The sequence below is a fragment of the Microcaecilia unicolor genome, chromosome 2 (assembly GCF_901765095.1).
Source record: "Microcaecilia unicolor chromosome 2, aMicUni1.1, whole genome shotgun sequence".
Taxonomy (NCBI): domain Eukaryota; kingdom Metazoa; phylum Chordata; class Amphibia; order Gymnophiona; family Siphonopidae; genus Microcaecilia; species Microcaecilia unicolor.
The window spans coordinates 565399911-565422961 of NC_044032.1; the positions used below are offsets into that span (position 1 = coordinate 565399911).

A 23051-nucleotide genomic window follows, 5' to 3' on the forward strand; every position below is an offset into this window, starting at 1 on the left:
TGCCCAGCAGTTCTCTCCCCTGCCCCCCCTCTGCCCATCCATGCCCAGCAGTTCTCTCCCCTGCCCATCCGTGCCCAGCAATTCTCTCCCCTGCCCCCCCTCTGCCCATCCATGCCCAGCAATTCTCTCCCCTGCCTCCCTCTGCCCATCCATGCCCAGCAGTTTTCTCCCCTGCCCCCCTCTGCCCATCCATGCCCAGCAATTCTCTCCCCTGCCCATCCGTGCCCAGCAATTCTCTCCCCTGCCCCCCTCTGCCCATCCATGCCCAGCTGTTCTCCTCCCTTGCCTCCCTCTGCCCATCCATGCCCAGCAATTCTCTCCCCTGCCTCCCTCTGCCCATCCATGCCCAGAAGTTCTCTCCTCTGCCCCCCTCTGCCCATCCATGCCCAGCAGTTTTCTCCCCTGCCCCCCTCTGCCCATCCATGCCCAGCAATTCTTTCCCCTGCCCATCCATGGTCAGCAATTCTCTCCCCTGCTTCCCTCTGCCCATCCATGCCCAGCAGTTTTCTCCCCTGCCCCCCTCTGCCCATCCATGCCCAGCAATTCTCTCCCCTGCCCATCCGTGCCCAGCAATTCTCTCCCCTGCCCACCCATGGCCAGCAATTCTCTCCCTTGCCTCCCTCTGCCCATCCATGCCCAGCAGTTTTCTCCCCTGCCCCCCCTCTGCCCATCCATGCCCAGCAATTCTCTCCCCTGCCCATCCATGGTCAGCAATTCTCTCCCCTGCCCCCCTCTACCCACCCATGACCAGCAGGTCTCTCCCCTGCCCCCCTCTACCCATCCAGCGATTCTCCTCCCTCCCCTGCCGCTCTGAAGCATGTCCAAAGATGTCCTTCTCTCCCACCATCCCCTCCCGCTCCCCTCCGTCTTTTTTTAATTACCTCCGTCGAAGCGCCGCCATTTAAAGCCCTGCTGCATGCTGGCTGGCCGTCTCCAGGCTTCCCCTGCTTGCTTTGGATGATGTTCGTGCCTTAGTCCCGCCTTCGCGAAAAAAGGAAATGACATCAGAATGAAGGCGGGACTAAGGCACGAACATCATCCAAAGCAAGCAGGGGAAGCCTGGAGACGGCCAGCCAGCATGCAGCAGGGCTTTAAATGGCGGCGCTTCGACGGAGGTAATTAAAAAAAGACGGAGGGGAGCAAGAGGGGAGGGTGGGGGCGAAGGACATCGTTGGACATGCTTCGGAGCGGCAGGGGAGGTAAGCATGGCCAGTGATGGCGCCCTCCTGCCATGCTTACCTCCCGCAATGGAGCCGGCTCGCCCCCAACAACAACCGGCTTGCAAGAGCTGTCAAAATTTAACAAGCGGCTTTTGCGAGCCGGTGCGAGCCGGCTCCAGCACACCACTGGTTACAAGGCTATTTTGTTGGGGCCAGGGGCGCAGCCACAGGTGGGCCTGGACGGGCCCAGGCCCAGCCACTTTTGCTCCAGGCCTGCCCAGCCTCTTCTGCCCGCTCTCCCCGTCCACGTGGTCTGCTCACTTTTACTGCCCTGAAGCGCCATTCTCCCTCCAGCACCGGCGATTCCCATAGCCAGCCTTCTGCCAGCGCACGTCGTCGGGGCCTCTTCTCAGGCACGTCCCGCCTACTCTGCAACTTCCTGCGTCCCACCTTTGCATAAAACAGGAAGTTGCAGAGTAGGTGGGACGCGCCTGAGAAGAGGCTCCGACGACGCGCGCTGGCAGAAGGCTGGCTATGGGATCGCCAGTGCTGGAGGGAGAACGGCGCTTCAGGCAGTGGCGTACCTAGGGTAGTTGACACCCGGGGCCAGTCATTTTTTAACACCCCCCCCCAAAATTCAGTACTAGGCATACCAAGAATACAAAACACTCAGGATCTATAGAGCAATTCTACCATACCATAAGCAGTAATTTGTACGAGTCACACAAGGAAAAGGAAAGCATCTTAAACACTACAGTGAGCACTAGAACATCAATTCACCTATTGTAAAATGAAAACAGACAGATTAGTACAGATCGTCGATCCTGCAGTCAATGCCAACCGAAAGCCATGTCTTTTTCACAAACACAGATACACCCTAATCCACTATAGAATAAGTAATCATAAACTTTCTATTTAGACAAAAATTAAACTGAACCCCTGATGCCAGACTCTGCATACAATGCAACACCACAGAAACAGAAAATGTCCCCTAGTACTGTGCAAAATATAAAGACAGCAGATGTAAATTTGAAAAAACTAACAAATACCAATCACCACTTTACAAATTAACAAATAGAAATAAAAGAAATACAGAAAATAACATAATACCATTTTATTGGACTAATACATTTAGCTTCCAGAGGCCAAAATCTCCTTCCTCAGGTCAGTACAGTATAGGGCTGTTACAGTATCCTATCCTGACCTGAGGAAGGGGGTTTTGTTCTCTGAAAGTTAAGTCAAAATGTATTAAAATTAGTCCAATAAAAAGATTACCTTATTTACATGTTCTATTTATAAACAACACAGCTACAATACTATATCCTAAAGCAAAATAATAAAAATATATATTTACAGTTTGTTGTTTCTGCTTTCCTCATCTTTTCACTGTCTTCCTTCCATCCAGGATCTGTCTTTGCTCTCTCTCTGCCATCCAGTGTCTGCCCTCTCTAATGTTCCTTCCATCCACTGTCTGCCCTCTCTGCCCCTTCCATCCACTGTCTGCCCTCTCTCTCCCTTCCATCCACCATTTGCCCCAGTCTGCCCTCTTTCTCTCTCCCCCTTCCACCCACCATCTGCCCTTTCTCTCTCCCCCTTCAATCCGTCTGCCCTCCCTCTCCCATCCATCCAGGGTCTGCCCTCCCTCACGCTCCCCACTTCCATCCAGGGTCTGTCCCCTCTCTCTCTGCCCCCTCTTTTCAGCCCCCAGTTCCACCTGCCCCTAGTTCTAGCCCCAGCCCACATCTCCCACCTGCCCCACTTTTCAGCCCCACTATCCCACCAGTCCCCAGCCCTTTTCTCCCATCAGTCCTGAGCTTCAGCCCCAGCCAGTTCTCCCTGTCCCATTTAAAGCCCCCAGTTTCAGCCCCTGCCCCGTTTCAGCCCACAGTTCCAGCACTAGCCCCTTTATCCCAAATACCCTCCTTTTCAGCCCCCAGTTCCAGCCCCCTTCATCCACCACATGCTTTGTATCCCCCCTTTTCAGCCCCAGACCCATTCTCCCTCCTGCCCCAGGCATGGACCCATTCACCCTCCTGCCCCCTTGTCAGACCCCAGTTCCAGCTTCAGACCCCTTCTCCCCTCCGAGCACCCCACCCCTCCCCTCCCCAATCTCCTTCTCCCCTGTGAGCACCCCTCTCAGCTCCCCACCCCTCCCCCATTCCCTTCTCTCCTCTGAGAACCCCTCTGAGCTCCCCCCACCCCTCTCCAATTCCCTTCTCCCCTCTGAGAACCCCTCTCAGCTCCCCACCCCTCCCCAATTCCCTTCTCCCCTCTGAGAACCCCTCTGAGCTCCCCCCACTCCTCCCCAATTCCCTTCTCCCCTCTGAGCTCCCCCACCTCCTTCTCCCATCTGAGCCCCCCCCCCCTCCATGGAGAGCGACAGAGCCCTCTTCTCCTGCCACCACCCTGCATTTTTTTAATCCATGCAGCGACGCAGACAGCGCCTCGTGTCTGCCCTGCTGTGTGCTGCAAAAAAAGAAAATTGCTTCGCTGGCGTCAAGCCTTCTCTCGCTATGCCCCACCCTTGAGGAAATAGGAAGTTACCTCAAAAGAGGGCGGGACATAGCGAGGGAAGGCCTGATGCCAGCGAAGCGATTTTCTTTTTTCAAAGCACACAGCAGGGCAGATACGAGGCGCTGCCTGCATCGCTGCATGGATTTTTTAAAAAAATGCAGGGTGGTGGCAGGAGACCATGGAGCACCCCCCCACCCGCCGACACCCGGGGTGGACCGCCCCCACCGCCCCCCCTTGGTACGCCACTGGCTTCAGGTCAGTAAAAATGACCAGAACTGACCATGTGCAGGGGGCTGTCGTGGGGGGGAGGAGTAGCGGGTGGAGAGGAAATGTGGTGGCGGCGGGCGGATGGAGAGGAAATGCGGCGGGGGGGGGGAGGGGTAGCGGGTGGAGAGGAAATGTGAGGCCTGTGCCCACCCAGTCCACCTCCAGGCCCATCTAAAAATTAAACTCTGGCTACGCTACTGGCTGGGGCTACGATGTCAGGGTGCCAGACTGCCTACCTGGTATACTAAGGAAATAAAACAGGTTTACAAATAATTTAATAATGCTCCAATTCTACAGCCAGGCTCTACGATGTTGGCTATAAAAGCCTGGTGTGGTAATTATATTTTACTTTCAAGAATTACTGTGCCAGAAGCAACTAAAACACTAATCCTACTTCACCCAAACAGAAAGCTTCCATAAATACTACTTATTAGAAGTGGTAATTGACCCATAACACAGGAAACAAAACAGCTGCAAATTGCTGCTGTCTGAAATTTTACAAAGACACTACAGATAGGAGATATTAGATTAAGCCTTTTTAAACATGCTCACTGTACCATATGTTAAAGGGGGGGGGGGGGGGGCACAAAAGGTTGTTAGGCCCTGATGCATAGAAGCAAACACGGGTGATAGAGGCCATTAGCGCCAGACTAGCACCCGCATTAACTAGCGCAGAAGACTCAGAAGGCTCTAGCATGAGAATTAGTGCACCAAGGATTAGTGCAAATAGTATGCTAATGAGGTCATTTTCTATTCCCGCCAAATGCTCAGAGAACAGCACATAAAGTAAAGCCGCTTTACCGCTGCAACAAAAATAATGTCAGCTTGGAGCAGACATTAGGATTTTTGAGGAGAGGATTTCTTGTGATTCTTTCTTTAAAATCTTCTGTTTTTTTTGGTTTTGGAAGCAGAAGGAAGCCCATACATGCCCTTAAGCGCTGGTCATGATAAATGAATGCGTGCGAGTCAGACCAGACCCATAAATGAAAGCACACATTAGCGACTGTTTCCTGTGTTTAAATATAAGCATTCCAAACTTTAAAAAATTGAAACACTTATATTTAAAGGCACAGGAAACCAGACTCCAATGTGTGCTTCAGAACATGCACAGTGATAAAGGTATTTCATTACCCAGCACCTATTCCTTCTCCTTCCCTCCGGCATTCTGGACAACCGCTGAAGAGCTGTGCTTAGCACACAACTCTTGAGTGCATGTTGTTAGGCACCATCCTCCTCTAACTTAATGCACAATGGTATGTGTGTGCCTATATTTGCATCTCATTAACATTGAGCATTAGGGAGTATTTCAGATGCGCTGTTCCAGCGCTATTTCTCTGGTGCTGTTCAGGACAGCACCAGAGTTTTGAGCATCGGGGCCTTAGTGACTAAACAGCATAACATATACTATGCTGGGTCAGACCAAAGGTCTATTGAGCCCAAAATCCTGTGTTAAAGTGTTGGAGCTGGCTTACAAGTACCTCAGCAAGATTCTGAACAGTAGATCCATTCCTTGTTGTTCCCTCCCAACTATAAGCGATGGCTTCCTCCAAGTCCACTTCACTAATATTCATCTGTGGACTTTCCCTTTGAAAAATAGCCCAAGCTCTTGAGATACCTTGACCACATGGAAAGGAGAGAACAACCTGCACAGAGTGGCAGTTATAACCCTAACCTCTTTACTGGGAAGTCTGAATGGGCAATGCTGGTCTTTATTTCTATATTTCCAGTATTTATATCAGGGGCGTAGCTACATGGGGCCATGGGCCCCTGTAGATTTGGCCCTGCCCCCCCCTGCCATCGGGTACCTTTACTGGCGGGGGTACCCAACCCCCGCCAGACGAAGTCCTCTTTTCCAGCGTGGCTGCATTGCTGATCTGCAAGGGCAGGCTTCTGTTTCTGTGAGTCTGATGTCCTGCACATTGTACATGCAGGACGTCAGACTCACAGAAACAGAAGCCTGCCCTTGCAGATCAGCAACGCGGCCATGCCAGAGAAGAGGACTTCGGCTGGCGGGGGTTGGGGACCCCCACCAGCAAAGGTACCCAACGGCGGCGGCGGCGGGGGGAAAAGGGGGGGGTTGAAAGGGTTGGTGCTGGGGGGGTCAAAGGTGGTGGTGGTGGCGGTGGTGGCAGGGTGGGGTCAAAAATGGCGGGGGGATCAGCGGCGCCAGGAAGGGCTAAAATGTGCCCCCTCACCTCGGGCTTTGGACCCCCCTCCTAACCGAAGACTGGCTACACCCCTGATTTATATACTGCCTAGACCTAAGCGGTTTACAATTTCTTTACAGGTACTGGCACTGTCCCTAATGGGCTCACAATCTAAGTAGTATATTGTACCTGGTACAATAGAGGTACAAGTGACTTCTCCAGGGTCTCAGGGAGCTGCAGAGCGAATTGAACCTGGTTCCTCAGGATCTCAACCCACTGCTGACCATTGGGCAGCAGCAAGAATCATTCCCGATTCCCCAGATCTGCAACCTCCTACACTGACCATTAGGCCACTCCTTCACCCCTTTATATCCTGCACAGTCTGTAGAGATCTTAGCAGTTAATAATAACTATGTTCAGATAAAATGACAAATCATCATTTATTGTTACTATATTACATCCTCTGGCAACAAACCCCACAGCTTGAGTGAGAAAAGTACTCTTTTCAATTTGTTTCACAGAGTGTTAGGGAACAATTTTATCCTTTCAAATAGTACTATTACTGATACTAACTTCTATAGAACTATTAGATGTACACAAACACATATGAGACTGTCCCTGTTCAACCAAGGATGCATACAGGACACATAAGGGATTAAGGAGTTTATTATGGGAATGATTAAAACACCACAGGTAATGAACAGGTGAGTAAGGAGTTGAGTTCAAAAACAGTCTCAAAAAGGAGATGTTTTAACTTAGATTTCAGTAGAGCCAGAAACAAAGCACGACCTACCGTCTGGAGTAGCAGTGGAGGAGGATACAGATGAATGGAATTACCAAGGAGAGGTGCAGGGAGACATAAGCTAGATACGGAGGAGCTGCAGCATGAAAACATTTGTAATCAATAAGAGGAATTTGAACTGCAGACAGAAACGGAGAGGGAGCGGTTATGTGAGAGCAGCAACACTGGTAGAAGATAAGCCATGAAGCAGAATTTAACAGCTTGAAGAGAAGAAAAATTTAACTACACTTGATGCTGATTCTTGGCTTTTCCTCTCTAATGTCTATCAAAATTTGTTGCAAACCACGGGTGGCCAGTCAGATGCTGCTAATCTTACTACCTTTTGTCGTACTATGCTAATGGGTAATAGGAAAGCATCAAGAATATACAAATGTGTACATGACTCTTTCACAACTCCACCCCCCCCCCCCCATCTTGAGCTCCAATGTAGATGGGAGTTGGAATTGTTCAGTCATGATGACATTGATTGGCTAACCTTTTGGTCTAAATCCAATAGACCTACTTTCTCTGCTGGTATAACACAATCATCATTTTTTGTTCTTCATAGAGCTTATTGGACTCCTTTCAAAGTGTCTAAACTAACCTTTTGATCATTACATCAAAACATCAGCATCTCCTAGAGATTAGATATTTATATTTATACTTAAATTGCCACATTTATCTATATGCAACACATTTGGTTTTGTTGTTGTATTGGTTTAAATTTTCTTGAAAACTAAATAAAAATGATTTAAAAGAAAAATGGTTCAATGTGAGGAGCACATTGCAATAGTCTAAGCAGGAGAGGATGGAGTATGGATAACTGTTTCTGTAGTGTGTTCAGAAAGGAAGAATTCTGATGGTTATAGAGAACAAAAGTGGGTTTTCTCAATTTTTTGGGATCTGAGGGGGGAAAGAGAGAGAGAGAGAAAGTTAAGAGAGGCCCTAAGGATATGCACTGAGGAGACAGGGAGGACGACAATATTATCCACAGAAATAAAGAACAGGGGGAGGAGGAGAGATTTTATAGACTTCTACAGTCTATCATTTCTCCTTCTAGTCTTCCCTAACCTATTTAGCCTTTTTTCATAGGGGAGCCGTTCCATCCTCTTGGTTGCCCTTTGTGCACAATCTAGTCCCACTGTATTTTTTCTGAGGTGGGGTAACTAATTGTACATAATACTCCAGGTGCAGTTACACCATAGATCATTACAAGGGCATTGCTATGGGCCCATATTATTCTGCATTCAGAATCTGGTGTTTTGGTGAAGTGATATTAAGGTGGAGCTATAATGTTGGATTCTAATAGACTAAAGGGATTCATGTTCCATTCAAACTCTGTCAGTTAAACTTGGGATCACCTCTACCAATGTGTGGTCAGACAATATGAGATTCTATATCTGCTCACTCTAGGATGAAAATAATGTGATTGATTGTAAAATGTAATCTAAATTGGGTACCTACCCCATGGTATCTGAATTAAAAAGTAAACTCCACCGCTGTGGGGTGCAGAACGCCCATGCAGCCACAAGGTCTGATTGTTTAATCAAATTATCAACTCCTTTCCCTTCAAGGCCCCCCCCCCCTATTGGTGGTTTTGTCCGTCTATAGTCTATGCCTGGGTTCACTGTCACATTGAAGTCTCCTCAGTTATCAACTGACATTCACCGTATTGGCTGACCCTTAGGAAAAGAACTTGTGATCATTGATATTAAGTCCATAAAAATTGCAATTACTTTCTCCCCTCCCCCACGTTACCCCATCCCCATCACAAACAGTATTACCTGTTTGGGTTCTAAATGGTCTTGAGGTTGTTAAATTCTAGACCTTTCTTCACTAAGGGGCGCTAATGGATTTGACACACACTAATGATTAGCATGTGCTAAATGCCATGCAACCCATGGTATGGAGCATGTGCTAATCATTAACACATCTTAGTATAAGGATCCCTAAGATAGCTACCCCCTACATTTAATAGTAGGAGGTAGCAATCTTAGGGATCCTTATACTAAGATGTGTTAATGATTAGCACATGCTCCATACCATGCAGTCCATTATATTCCTATGGGTTACATGGCATTTAGGACATGCTAATCATTAGATGTCACTGCCACTAACTTTCCCCACTCAATCTCTCTAGTTTCCTATGCTCAGAACCTGAAATGTGTGTTCTGCTATACCACAATGTTGGTCCCCATCTGCTTTCTTTTGCTCCATCCAAATGTGTCTTCCTATTTGCTATCCTTCATTTTCAAAAATAATTATTCTAATGTCAGTCTGGGATTCCCTATTTCTCAACTTCTCTCCCCCCTCAATCATATCCACAGCACTTTTTCCTTTATCATAACTTTCAGTCATATACATATTGTCTCAACCCTTCCGTTTTTCCTCCTTTCCTGTCCAGCCATCCTTCTTTTATCATGCAATCTCTTCCTCTTCATGCTCCCATGTTACACACCACTTTCCACTTCTCTCCCCCCCCCCCCAAACCAAACAGTGACATTTTCAATACACAAGCACTTAACTCTAGAACAGTTATGAAATATTCATGGGGAATGTAGAGCAGTTCAAGCCAGGGGCATAGCTACATGGGGCCACAGGGGCCTGGGCCCCTGTAGATTTGGCCCTGGACCCCCCTGCCAATGACCCTCTCGAACCCCCCTCCCGCCGCCAACCTGTTGTCGCCGACCTTTGCTAGTGGGTAGGGAAGGTTGGGAAGGTTGGCGGCGGGAGGGGAGGGGTCAATGTTGTTGTTGGTGGTGGTGGTGGTGGGTGTCAGCAATGGCAGGGGGGGGGCTAAAATGTGCCCCCTCACCTCAGGCTCTGGACCCCCCTCCCACCGAAGTCTGGCTACGCCCCTGGTTCAAGGTCTTCTCAAATACTTAGTTCATCCCATCTCATGTCTCTCGATATAGGTGGCAATCATTAGGCATTCTTCCTCTTGCACACCTTTCAGCACTGGCTACAGCCAGGCTCTATTTTAGTTCTCTACAGTAATCTTCAATGACTCACCTTCTCACCTCCCACAGTCCACTGTAGGCCAACAGGTTCTCCATCAACAAGTAGGGTTCATGCAGGTCTAGTGGATGGTAATGCCCTCCAGCCAGATCCTTATGTGGCACTCTCCCCAGCTCAAGAACTTTTTTTTTTAAGTTCCTGCCACTGTACCTTGGAGTTTATGGAGCGGAGGAGTGGCCTAGTGGTTAGAGCACTGGTCTTGCATTCCAGAGGTGGCCTGTTCAAATCCCACTGCTGCTCCTTGTGATCTTGGGCCAGTCACTTAACCCTCCATTGCCTCAGGTACAAGATCGTGAGCCCTCCTAGGACAGAGAAATACCCAGTGTACCTGAATGTAACTCACCTTGAGCTACTACTGAAAAAGATGTGAGCAAAATCTAAATAAATAAATAAATATTCTTTTGGATCAAATAGATGTTTTACTCTCCCCTCTTTCTTTCAAAAATCACTGTTTATTATTGTAAAGTACCAAATAGCCTTACTTTCTTTTCTTCTATCACTCATAGCTGTAGCACTTGTGCATTCTCCCAAAGGACTGACATTTTTCTTCTTTCTCCACTTCACAAAGCAAGACTTCCAGTGCAGGAGATAGAAAAACTGCCTGGTCATTCAGAGGAATCTTCCACACCAAGGGCACCAAAGGCATATGGAGCTGGTGGCTCGAGTATCAGACTGTCCTCCAGAAGAGGAGGCAAGTCTCTGAGTAGTGTGGGTGTGGAGGCAAAACCACTAAGAAACAGAAAATTGCCAAAATGGTAAAAGTCTATAAGCAAAGCTTATGCCAGTCACTGCTCTGGTGACAAACATTTCTTCAAATGCTCTAAGTGTTTTATTTATTTATTTGAGTTTGATATACTGTCCTATCTGGACAAAACTAATCAGAAACATTTACAAACTTTTAAAAATAAAAATACCAATTAATTTGCAAAATGTACATAAAACACAGAGCATTACGGCATAGCAAGCTAACCTTAGTTATCAGAACTAGGAAATGCAAAGGTAAAGATCTCAAATGCTGATAATTGGATTCTAAATAGAAACAGTGTGGCAAAGAATTCCATAAAGCTGGAGTGAGATCAGCAGTTCCCAACTATGTACCATGGCACCCTGGTGCACCGCAGCAAACTCTCAGGGGTGCTGCAGCAAATCCTGCCACCCACAATTCAGCATCATTCCTTACGTTCCCTCCCACAGGTCCAGAATCTGCTGCTTCCTCCTACATAAGTATTAAGGTCCATCGAGCCCAGAATCCTGTTTCCAACAGTGGCCAATCCAGGTCACAAATACCCGGCAAGATCCCAAAAATGTACAAAACATGTTATACTGCTTATCCCAAAAATAGTGGATTTTCCCCAAGTTCATTTAATAACGGTCTATGGACTTTTCCTTTAGGAAGCCGTCCAAACCTTTTTTAAACTCCGCTAAGCTAACCACCTTTACCACATTCTCTAGCAACAAATTCCAGAGTTTAATTACACATTGAGTGAAAAAATTTTTCTTCGATTTGTTTTAAATTTACTACATTGAAGCTTCATCTCATGCCCCCTAGGCCTAGTATTTTTGGAAAGCGTGAACAGACGCTTCACCTCTACCCGTTTAACTCCACTCATTATTTTATATACCTCTATCATATCTCCCCTCAGCCATCTTTTCTCCAAGCTGAAGAGCCCTAGCCGCTTTAGCCTTTCCTCATAGGGGAGTCATCCCATCCCCTTTATCATTTTCGTCACCCTTCTCTGCACCTTTTCTAATTCCACTATATCTTTTTTGAGATGTGGCGACCAGAGTTGAACACAATATTCAGGGTGCGGTCACACCATGGAGCGATACAAAGGCATCATAACATCCTCATTTTAGTTTTCCATTCCTTTCCTAATAATACCTAACATTCTACTTGCTTTCTTAGCCGCTTCCTTATTCCCCTTCTGCCGCTTTAGTGCTTCCGCAATTCACATAGGCTCTGCAGGGACTTTCCTCTGCTGCGTCCAGCCCTTGCAACAGGAAGTTGTATCAGAGAGGGCTGGACGTGGCAGAGGGAAGGCTCCAGAGTGCCTGTGTGAATCGCATACTACTCAAAAATGTAAGCTGCAAGTACTGCAGTGGCAGCGGGGGAAAAAGAAGCAGCAGCGATCCTGGACCTGAAGGAAGGTACCGAGTTATGCAGTATTTTTGGGAAGGCAGAGGTGTGCTGGATATATGGGAGAAAGATTGGGGGGGGGGGGGGGGGGACGGACTGCAGGAAAAGGAGAGATGTGCTGGACAATCTGGAAGGAAAGGGGCTGCAAGGAATGGTGTGCTGGATTTTCTGGGTAGAGGGGGCTACAGGGAAGGGAGAGCTGAACTTTCAGGGAGGAGAAGTGTGGTGGAGTGAGAGGAGGGAAAGGAAGACCTACATGGTGGGGGTGGAAACCTATATGGCTGGGGAGGGGGAGGGGGAGGGTGCTGCAAAAATTGGTTGTACACCAAGGGTGCCGTAAATCAAAAAAGTTTGGTAACCACTGGGCTCGATAGTAAAATGCAGAAGTACAAGTTGAATCCAGCCTTGCCCATGCCAGGAATGGGAGAACCAAGTAATTTTGGTTTAATTACCTTAATGTTTGTGGTGGGCAATAAGAAATAAGTAAATTGGCTAAATATTCTGGGCAACTAAGTAAAAAGCTTTGGGCCTCTTTTACTAAACCGTGCTAAAGATTCCCACGTAGCAAACGAGAGTAAGTCCATTCGACTCCTATAGGTTTCTTCTCATTTGCCGTACTGGGAATGGCTACCGTGATTTAGTAAAAGAGGCCCTCTATAAGCAATCAGGATTTTGTATTTCATCCAGACATTACAAGGAAGCCAAGAGCATCTCTCAAAAGAGCCACAATTGTCATTGTTTGGAGACTTTCCTGTGGGTTTTTAAGACTCCAGTTGGTACACAGAGCGCGCTCATACAACAGGTAAGTCGTCACAGTGAGTCCACCCCTATCCTTGCCCCTGTGCATAATCCAGCTATTCTACAGCTGCTGCAAAGGTTTAAAAAAAAAGTTCTGCTTTTCTCTTGGCTACAAGCATTGATAAAATACCTAGCACGTCAGGACAGCAACCCACATCGTCATTTATCCAAGGAAGATTATGAGGAAGTCTCTTTTTTTGGCTGTCTTCCTCCTTCTATGAGGAAGGTGCTTAGTCTTCTCCTTGGTAAGTGGCCACATTCAGAGACCCAGATGATGAAATACCTGCCCCTGGTTCTGTACATAAGTTCCCCAGAAGTCCTCAGTCTCTCCTAATGCACTCCTGTTCCTGAGCATAAGCCTACTGAGCAGCAGAATGTCCCCCCACCCCCTTATCCCAAATTTCTCCTGGAGCTGATGAAATGTATCTCCCATGGAAATTCCACAAGTTGAGGGTGACTTTCACTCAGTCCTTAAAGCCATGAAATCACCTAGGGAATCCCTCTATTGATCAAGTTTTTGCTTGATCTCCAGCTAGACACTGGAAGTCACCTCTGTCAGTAGAAGCAGTCCCCAAATGCTTAGAATTTAAATATAAGGAACAATCTCCCCATGGCTCTACACTCTGAGCCCTCATTACAAGTGTTCAAAGTCTCTCTAGAGACATTTGTCTCAGAGCTCTTAACTTTTAGTCTATACTCATCCTGCATAGCACTGCCTGGCTGGAATCACGCATTGACGGCAAGGGAACACAGCAGCTGGAAGATATTTTACTCTTCACTTTCCTATTTGAATTATAGTTCTTTTCTAGATTAACTATTGTATACCGCTTTGATGATTTTTTTCCCTCCTATGTGGATAATCAAATAAAATGAACCTTGATACGGTCTCATCTGTTTAGGTCATGATTTTGCTTTTCCTTACCAGTCAGTATTCTTTGAAGCTGCTATCAAAAAATCCAAAACATCTTAAGCCAATACCAGCATGTCTCCTGGCAAGGATAATAAGATCTTGGATATTGTAGGTAGAAAGGCTTAGAGTTCCATGCTCATTGTAAAAATCCTGGCTTATCAGCTCCAGATACTGCATTATCAGCACACCTTATCATAACAAATAACTGATTGTTCTGAACCTTTTTCCGAGTCAAATCAGGTATTTTTATCTTCCCTTATTATATATATCCAAAAATATGCATTCCATTTGTTGAAAGCCACCTATGAAGCTTATACCACTACCTCCTGGTCTCCAGCAGTAGCTACTCAGCTCGCAGAATGGCTTGGCTATGAGCATCTGGCCTTCTGGAGGACTGTTAGGCTGATATGCCAGCTGTAGGGGGGTCTGTCTTCTCAGCACTTCAAGCTATATTATCTGCTTTTATGATCTTCTGAAATAATCCCCTCCAGGAAAAACTGGAAATCTGAAAACAAGTTCCCTTTGTATTTTCTCTTAACTGATAGAAAAATAAACAAAAGAGGGACAGTCACTACAGAATTCAGGAGGCAACAACTTCTCCATTTCTATCAGGTAGGAATTTCTTACCATACTCATGCTTAGTCTTTCAGCAATGATAAACTACACCACACACTTAGATTATGCTCCTTTCTTCCACTGCACTCTCATGTCTCAAAATCTGTCTATTACAGACTTTATGCTTCATCTGGACAACATAAAGGGTCAGGTGGGTCAGGACAGTATGGCTGACTACTACAAACTTTAACGACTGTCACACCCTACAAAGATTTTGGGACAGTGAAACATTGTCTCAAAAATCGCTGCAACCCTCATCTACTGGTTAAGGAGTACCACTGTTCATTATACAGAATGGAACATATGGATAATTCCTCCAGAATTTCATGTGTATTTCTCTGAAGCATGCACTCTGTTTAAGACTACATCAAATTGATCAGATGATATTGGGCAGAGCCCGGACTACAGAATTATTGTATAGCAATGGTTCACAATCAATCCTTAGGACATATCTAACCACCCAGTGGTTCAGGATACCCACAATGAATATGCATGAGATTTGCCTACAATGGAGGTAGTGCATAAAAATCTCTTGTGCATATTCATTGCGTATATCCTGAAAGCCTGACTGGGTGCATCCCGAAGACTGCTGTATAATGGAGACAAACGGATGTTCTCTGGCCACTGACATACTAGCTGAGGTTTCTTCCGATTCCATTGATCTCATTCAACCCCAGTGCTGGACTCCACTGAGACTGGAAAGTCAATCAAATCAGAGCTGACAGATACACCTTAATATTTTTTTCCAGTGAAACAAGCTGAAGCATATTTTGCAATCAGTAGTTTTACCTCTGGTTTGTTGGACACACCTTGATCTAATCCCTTTTGGGTAGTACTAGGAGCACTGACAAAGTTCGCAGAATCTTACAGCCTAGATGATTTTCAGCAGCATTCACATATACTATGGTCTTCCCAGTTCAGGACTTAAATTAAACTTTAGCACTGACTTAAAATTTGTTTTTAACCCCTAGTTATAAAGGGGGTTTAAAGAAATATCTTGGTTTCTCAGGTTTGGGAAGACCATAAAGTAGTAGGGTGGCAGCACACACAAGTAATTTGTAAATTTGATCTGCCTTGTATACCAGGTACAACAAAAAGGTTCACAATATTCATAAACACATTGCACCATATCTACACATACTGGTTTGGAACCACTAGGTGATAAGCATGGTCTTCAGACGTTATGACCAGTGAAACGTTTTGGCATCTGTGTAATTTTTTTTGGCCATGCAAATCTGTCTTTTATAGATCAGAGCACAGAACTTAAATATGACTAAATCCATACGTAAATTCTTCCACCAGCACCATTTGGAGTGTCTACATTGATGCTTCAGGTGTAGTCCTGTGTGGAATCAAGATAGATCATGTGATAATTTAACTGCATATGAACAGAGGGGCTATAGAATCAAAAACCTCTGGTAAGAGGAAAAGAGTTCAAGGCATTTTGACATAATCAAGGGAATAACTACATTTCTGTGAGGGCCACTAAGTCCAGGTTGTTCAAATTCCTGGAGGTATTAACCATCTTCTGGGGGATAAAAAGAGGAAAGAACAAAAGTGGACAGAGCAAGAGCATGATCATCAAAAGATTTGTCCAACAGTTTGTGAAATAAAAATCAAATCTAGAGAATGGCTTGCCCTTGAGTCAGGAGAATAATTACAAAAGTACATCCTGCACCATTAGCACCACTATTTCAGTATGTTCTGGTCCAGGATCCAAGTGAGAGGAAATCCGCCAGCAAGCGGAGAACTCAAACGCCCCACGGTAAAGACAACAGTACACAAAAAGTGGGAGAGCGACCAAGGTTACCAGAAACTGGAAGATGTTCTTCAAAACAAAGATTTATTGGAGGTTTGAAGACTCGACACAATGTCGTGTTTTGGCTGTCAGGCCTGCATCAGGAGTCTGCTTTGCAAGGTGCTGCAGAAGAGTGATGTTTAAAACGCCTTGAAGATGTCACAGCAGTCTCTTGCACAGATTATGACTCGATGGTGATGAGGAGGATTCTTCAAACTATGATGTGGTAGTCTTGAGAAAGACTGTTTAAAAAGATTGCGTGGCCTCGTCAAACCACTGCACGCGCTGCTTATAATACCGCGTGCAGCGGTTTGATGAGACCACTCGATCTTTTTAAACAGTCTTTCTCAAGACTACCACGTCATAGTTTGAAGAATCACCCTCATCACCATCGAGTCATAATCTGTGCAAGAGACTGCTGTGACATCTTCAAGGCGTTTTAAACATCACTCTTCTACAGTAGAGGAGTGGCCTGGTGGTTAGGGTGGTGGACTTTGGTCCTGGGGAACTGAGGAACTGAGTTCGATTCCCACTTCAGGCACAGGCAGCTCCTTGTGACCAACATCTCTTTTTACCACCTCCCCACCCATTCACCCAGGTTGCTCACCTCATCAAGCCAGCCCCACATAATTTTATCTCACATTCTTTTCCCACTCTACCTTCCTCCATCACTCTTCTTTCACATCATACCATGACAGGCCATATTTATACCAGCATGTTCTGGATCAGGATGTGGTGATCACTTATGTCTATCTGATTTTAGATACCATTTACAGATCGGCAGTCATTGAAACTGAATAAACATTTAGAATAAAAAAATATATCAAGAGTATGATCAGCAGGATGTTTAGGTTCATGAACTGGTTACTTCTCCATATCCTCCAACTCCTTAACTTAATGTTGTGTTTTAAACACATCTTGCTTCATCTACATGCAAATTAAAATCATCAGTCTCCATTAAATAAGATACACATTCCCAATAAAATCATATATTGCTACTCAAACCTCACATTTTTTACTATAGGACTACATAACACACAAAAGGCTAATCTTCAATTTCAGGTTAAGTAATCAACACACTCGAATAAGCCTCAGGGCGTTTTAATCTGCCATTATGGTCAGTGACATTTAATGACGCTAGTAACCCTCAGCCCATTTACTCTGCTCAAATATCTAACATGACTCTATTGGACAGACTAAGACCACAACCACTCCTTACCAAAACCCATGTTTCTTTAACAAGTTCTCAATTCCTATCCAAAATAAAATTATGAATATTGGTTTAACAATGAAACAAGCATTCACCAACACCCCCTTTGAAACATTTCCTCAATTTCTGTAACCCTCTCCTTTCTCTACCTTTACTTGGATAGATTAATGGCAGAGGACAGATCCTAACAGGCAGCCTGTAAACCCACAGCTGCTCCTTCCCAATACCTATGAAACTGAATGTGTCCCAACAGTCATCCTTTTAACCATCCACCCATCAAAATATTGCTCCTGACAACTTGTGGCACACACACACACATCTCAAACGAAGTCAATACTACTACTATTTAGCATTTCTATAGCGCTACAGATCAATGCTCAAAAATACACCCAATTAAAATGTCTCAGGGCCTCAGAAGCCTATGGCTCTCCACAAGGCTCACCAAAATGTGCTCCCTCAATTAAAATATAGGGTCTATGATGTCAAATTAGTGCCCGTGCTCAAGACTTACCTGGTTAGTTCACACAAGTTAGGTCTTAAGGGAGAGTTCTAGAAATATTTTCCCCATGCTCCACCTTGGCCAAAGAAGTCCATAACCGCTTAGTCATCTGGAGGTACATAATAGCCATACTGGGTCAGACCAATGGTCTATCTAGCCAGGTATCCTGCTTCCAACAGTGGCCAATCCAGGTCACAAGTACCCGGTCCATCTAGCCAGGTATCCTGCTTCCAGTGTGATCACAAGTACCTGGCAGAAACCCAATTAGTAGCAACATTCCATGCTACCAATCCCAGGGCAAGCACCTCTCTATTTTGTACTGTCCTCGTGTTTGGTTCCATAACTAATGTGCAATCTATATTTAGGATAATGTTCTAAACCACCTTGACCATGAGCATACAAGAGCTACTTCTGACCAGCTCTATTGGACAGACTAAGAGCTGGTACTGATTTGTGATCAAACATGATATAGTGAACAATTTGAATTTAGTAGTGGTAGATACATGAAGCAGACTACAATGTAAGGTGTGAAAATATTAACAACAGAGGGACAATAAAACATTGCCTCTTCTGCACACAATAAATAAGGTGCAACTACTAAATCAAATAGTTAAAAATGCTCTTGTAAAAGACTATTGGGCAAATAAAATCATTTGCACTACAGTAAGGTTTCACAAGGAAAATTTCAAGCACAGGAATTACAAGTATTTACATTGCAGCTAATTCTCAAGTTAGAGTCCCTCTATTTTATTAGATGCATTGCTTGCCAGTTTTGTTTTGTAATGCAAACTAAATTAGTCTGGCAATCTGATATAAGTAATATAAATCTTTGTGAAAACTAGGCTTGCACCAGTACATTTACATCCAAAACTTAATAGACCAGAATTCTGTCTTACCTGCTTCTCCTCACTCGTTCCTTATGTACTTTTTCCAGCACTTTAGTTCAGGTATGAGAATCTTTTATCTATCCCACTGGTTTCCCATTCCAGGCAGTTTTCTATTTGATGCTTGGCCATCTTCTATCTAGCCCTCTTTCTTGTGGAACTCATCGCTGTTCTACTTAATAAGGAATCATCTTAGAAGTTGTAGGAAGGACTTAAAACTCACTATGAGATGGCTTTTGATACTGTGGCTAGACTGGGACCTCCAGGTTATTGCTGGCAGATGACGCAGCTATACCAATTGCTTTGTACTATTTAATCTTACTTGCTTTTCTATCCTCCTGCTGTTCTAAATTAAATCACTTTGGTGTCTAACTGCCACAGGCTGTATAACACGTTATAATAAACAACTTTGTAATTTTCCAGAGCACAGTAAATTAGGAATGAAATGAAAATCACGAAGAAGCAGAGGATACTTCATTTAATAAATTGATTATTGCATCATTAAATTTATTTTCTCACATTTTAATATATTATGATTTTGTAATTACAGAATGAGCAACCACAATGTTTATACAGATCTCCCAGAATTTACAAACATTTTAATGTTCCATATGAAATGTTTTGTTAAAAGAACTCTCAAAAACGTTTCTGAATTCTTGCTAACTTCATCCCCTCTTCATAATTTATATAATTAGCTCAATGCCAATATCATGCCCCTAATTAAAAAAAAAGAAAGATTTTTAAGGCAGCATTTTTAAATCTTACACAGCAGAACTGAAACTAAGTCTGGTATGTCAAGTCTTTCAGCCAAGAGAAATTTGCAAGTTGGCAGTGGTTTTGCTTCTTACTGGAAGCATGGTGACCCAAATTATACCATGGCTTATCAAAGGTACTAATCTTGATACTGTAAAAAAAAAAGTTTTGGTACATCTCTTAGCAAAACTATACATGCACTACTAATCTTTACGGAAAATGTTTAAAATACATGCAAGATTAAGCCCCTAACCATTAATTCCAATGGATACTGAACCTTTGCTTATTACAAATTATCAATATTGGTACTGACCATAAGAATGCTATGAGCAGGGCTAAAATGCATCGTTATATCTTAGTTTTCCAGTTTCCAGGAGAAGGTCAGATGTTTAACAGCAGACACAAGCTTCCAAGTGCAGAGATTCAGTTCTTAAATGCTTCTTGCTACTTACAAAACTTTACACACCTTCAAGAAGATATGCAGTGTTAATACATCAATGTCACCTGTCTTTCCAGTTATTTCTTACAAATATTTCCTATGGTCATCTCAGCTGCTTTGAAAGGCTTTGCTTATATACAAAAGAGCAGGTTACATGAAAAGGTGTGGAAAAGTCACTGAAGGGCTTTAAAACAATGTTAAGAATTATTCTAGAGAATTGTATTCCAAAAACGTTTTCCTACTTCCTTCCAAAATCAGAATAATGATGAAGTTGATTATACTGGTCCCTATTGTAGGGCCATTATCTGGACTATACAAAGTTTTTGGTCTCAAGAGTTAAAAAGTACTGGGAAGATGGATACAGTTTCGATGGACAAAAATGAAACCGTATAAACCTCATTAAGTTCCTCCAATCACTGCAGCTGAGGTACACTACTACAGAAGACAAATACACCATGAAAAACAAAAAATCTCCAAGATCAGCCAAAAGGGACGAAACCTTCTCCAAAACAGTTATTTCTCCCTCCTCAAAGCTAAAAGTAATTTGAACATACCACATGCATACTGGCAATTTTTTTTTATTCATGAAGTATATCAAATGATATTAAACTTCTATCCTTTACTACATACATAGCAAAGGCAGTAGTCATCCCCATCCCCCACATGTGCATTACAGCCATTTCACTCAAACCACACATTCACCCTCTTTAAAAAAAAAAAAGGTATCTGTAATAAGGAAACATTATAAATGTTGTGATTTATCTATAAGCCCCTGAGCATTTTTTGTATAGTTAATGTAGGTGAAAAGGCATAAGGCAAGAATTACTGTATCTTGCTACATAAGTGCTTTGTGCAATGTTCAATAAAGTTTATTTGCTTTTTTTCCCCAAATAGTCTCATAGCAGGAGGAACATTTAAAAAAAACCCCAATATAATTAACTCCCAATATTTCCAGTACATAACAAAAAATCCTAAGATTTTCCAGTTATATTTCCACAATCATAATTCAGCTAATATAGCTCTTGCATCCATGATTGTATGTTGGGATCAATTCCGCAGATCATTGCTGAAATGCTTTTTAAGCAGTCTTTCTTCCATTAAAATGGTGTCATCTTGGTGATATTGGAGGACTAGAGAATGAGCCAGAGCTCCTCGAAGGCTGAAAAGGCAGTGGAGAAGTAGGCGATAGTTTTTTTGGACTGCACAGATCCCCATTGTGTAGCTTCCAAAGCAGTTCCTCGTTTTCCATGGACAGACGCTTGTTCACCTTTGACTCTTTCTGCAATGACTCTTGCAAAACTGCTTGCTCTGAAGAGAGTTGCCTACAGACAAAATGAGGTTTACATTAACTTGCTAATGTCTGCTTCACTTTCAAGAAAATTTGATAAGGTCTCCAGCCTCTCTCTCTATAGAGAGAGAGAGAGACACATCTGAAACAAACAGCTAATAAATGAACTACAAAGTCAAAAGTTGACTAACAGTTATCAATTTTGGAAAAACATTCCATTAAGAAGCTGGCACTATGTCCTTCATGCTATAACCACTGTTTCCTCTAAGCTGAGAACGAGTCCTCCAACTACATTTCTACCAGTAGGAGGTAGTACATCAATATTGTGCTTTCAAATCACTAGGGACAGGCAGGTTCCATGGAGTCCTGCAGAACTTGCCTGTCCCACACTATTGAAACTGTGATTGTGAAACAGCACCTCCAACTGGCAGGAAGGTAGACAGAGGACACCCACTAAGCTTAAAGGGAACAGTGTTTATAACCTGGCATCTAGTTAGGTGCCATTTGTGCACATATCTCTTCAATTTAAAATAGCTTCAGTCTGGAAGCAGAATCCTATCACCACCACATGAAATCTGAAGAATATCAATTGGGTGTGTGTATGGGGCAGGGGGGAGGGGTAATTATCTAAAAGCCAATTAGATGAAGCATCCAAGAAGATGCCTTACGACTATTTTTAAATGGAAATGGGACTTGATATACCGCCTTTCTGAGGTTTTTGCAACTACATTCAAAGCGGTTTACATATATTCAGGTACTTATTTTGTACCAGGGGCAATGGAGGATTAAGTGACTTGCCCAGAGTCACAAGGAGCTGCAGTGGGAATCGAACTTAGTTCCCCAGGATCAAAGTCCACTGCACTAAAGGCAACACAGGTGCCTTTATGAAATAAGCACCCAGAACTAGCCCCAACAGTGTACAAATTCATGCACACAAATTTACATCTGATTTCAAATGGCATAAATTTGTGCATGTATACTGAGAAAACCTGTATATTTTATAACACATACATAGCAACTCCATCTCCTCTCTGTATATATTACCCCTCAGATAATGCCTATGCACAAGTTATATATATATATATAACTGTTGCCATAATACTTTGTGCCAGAGCTTCGTTTGACTTAAATATGCCTAAAAAGTTGGTTGTGTGTGTGTGTGTAACTTTTTAGGCATATTTAACTCCTCATCCCCACCCCCTGGCAGATATATAAAAGCCCTTCCACAGGTAAAAATGTCTTTTTTTTTTCTGTGGGGAAATTTTTTTTTACAAAACTACCCCATTGAGGGATAATTGTCCTTTTACCCTCACTTAAACAATGTTCCTTGCTAACAATAAAAAAAAGAAAAAAAAAAAAAAAGAAGAGAACCTCAATTACTATACCAAGAACCTCAAAACTGAGTGCCACTGCCATGATTAAAAGCAACTTCCAAACATACTTTGATAAGTTGCATATAGATATATCTTATCAACTCCAAAAAGGAAGCTCTGGCACAAAGTATTATGGCAAGAGTTATCAATACATTTGAAAGGCTGACATCATACACCAAATACCCTTGGCTTAAAAGTGACATTCATTACCTATCACAGTACCTGCAGTATTACCTCATTTGGAAACACTGCTCTCAGACTGTGTATTTTATTTATTTATTTTTGTTACATTTGTACCCCGCGCTTTCCCACTCATGGCAGGCTCAATGCGGCTTACATGGGGCAATGGAGGGTTAATCTTCCATCAGCTTATAAACATTGATCTACTAATTTCAAAATTTAGATTTTTTTTTTAAAACAAGGCCTGGCCTGGAGAAACCAAGAGCCACAACAATAGTAC

At 43.8% G+C, this 23051-nt stretch overlaps 1 protein-coding gene across 8 annotated transcripts in view; it reads right to left on the reverse strand.

The window, feature by feature from the left end:
* Positions 1–19208: 19208 nt before the first annotated feature.
* The window catches only part of MTUS1 (microtubule associated scaffold protein 1), a 361304-nt gene continuing 357461 nt past the window's right edge, over positions 19209–23051 (reverse strand). For 6 of the 8 annotated variants that reach the window (XM_030191459.1, XM_030191460.1, XM_030191456.1 and 3 more), the window contains exon 16: positions 19209–21252. In XM_030191459.1, the coding sequence (XP_030047319.1) occupies positions 21039–21252 (214 nt within the window). In that variant the 3' untranslated portion in view covers positions 19209–21038. The remainder of the gene's footprint in view (positions 21253–23051) is intronic. The other 2 variants (XM_030191461.1, XM_030191462.1) reach the window with 2 other exon arrangements.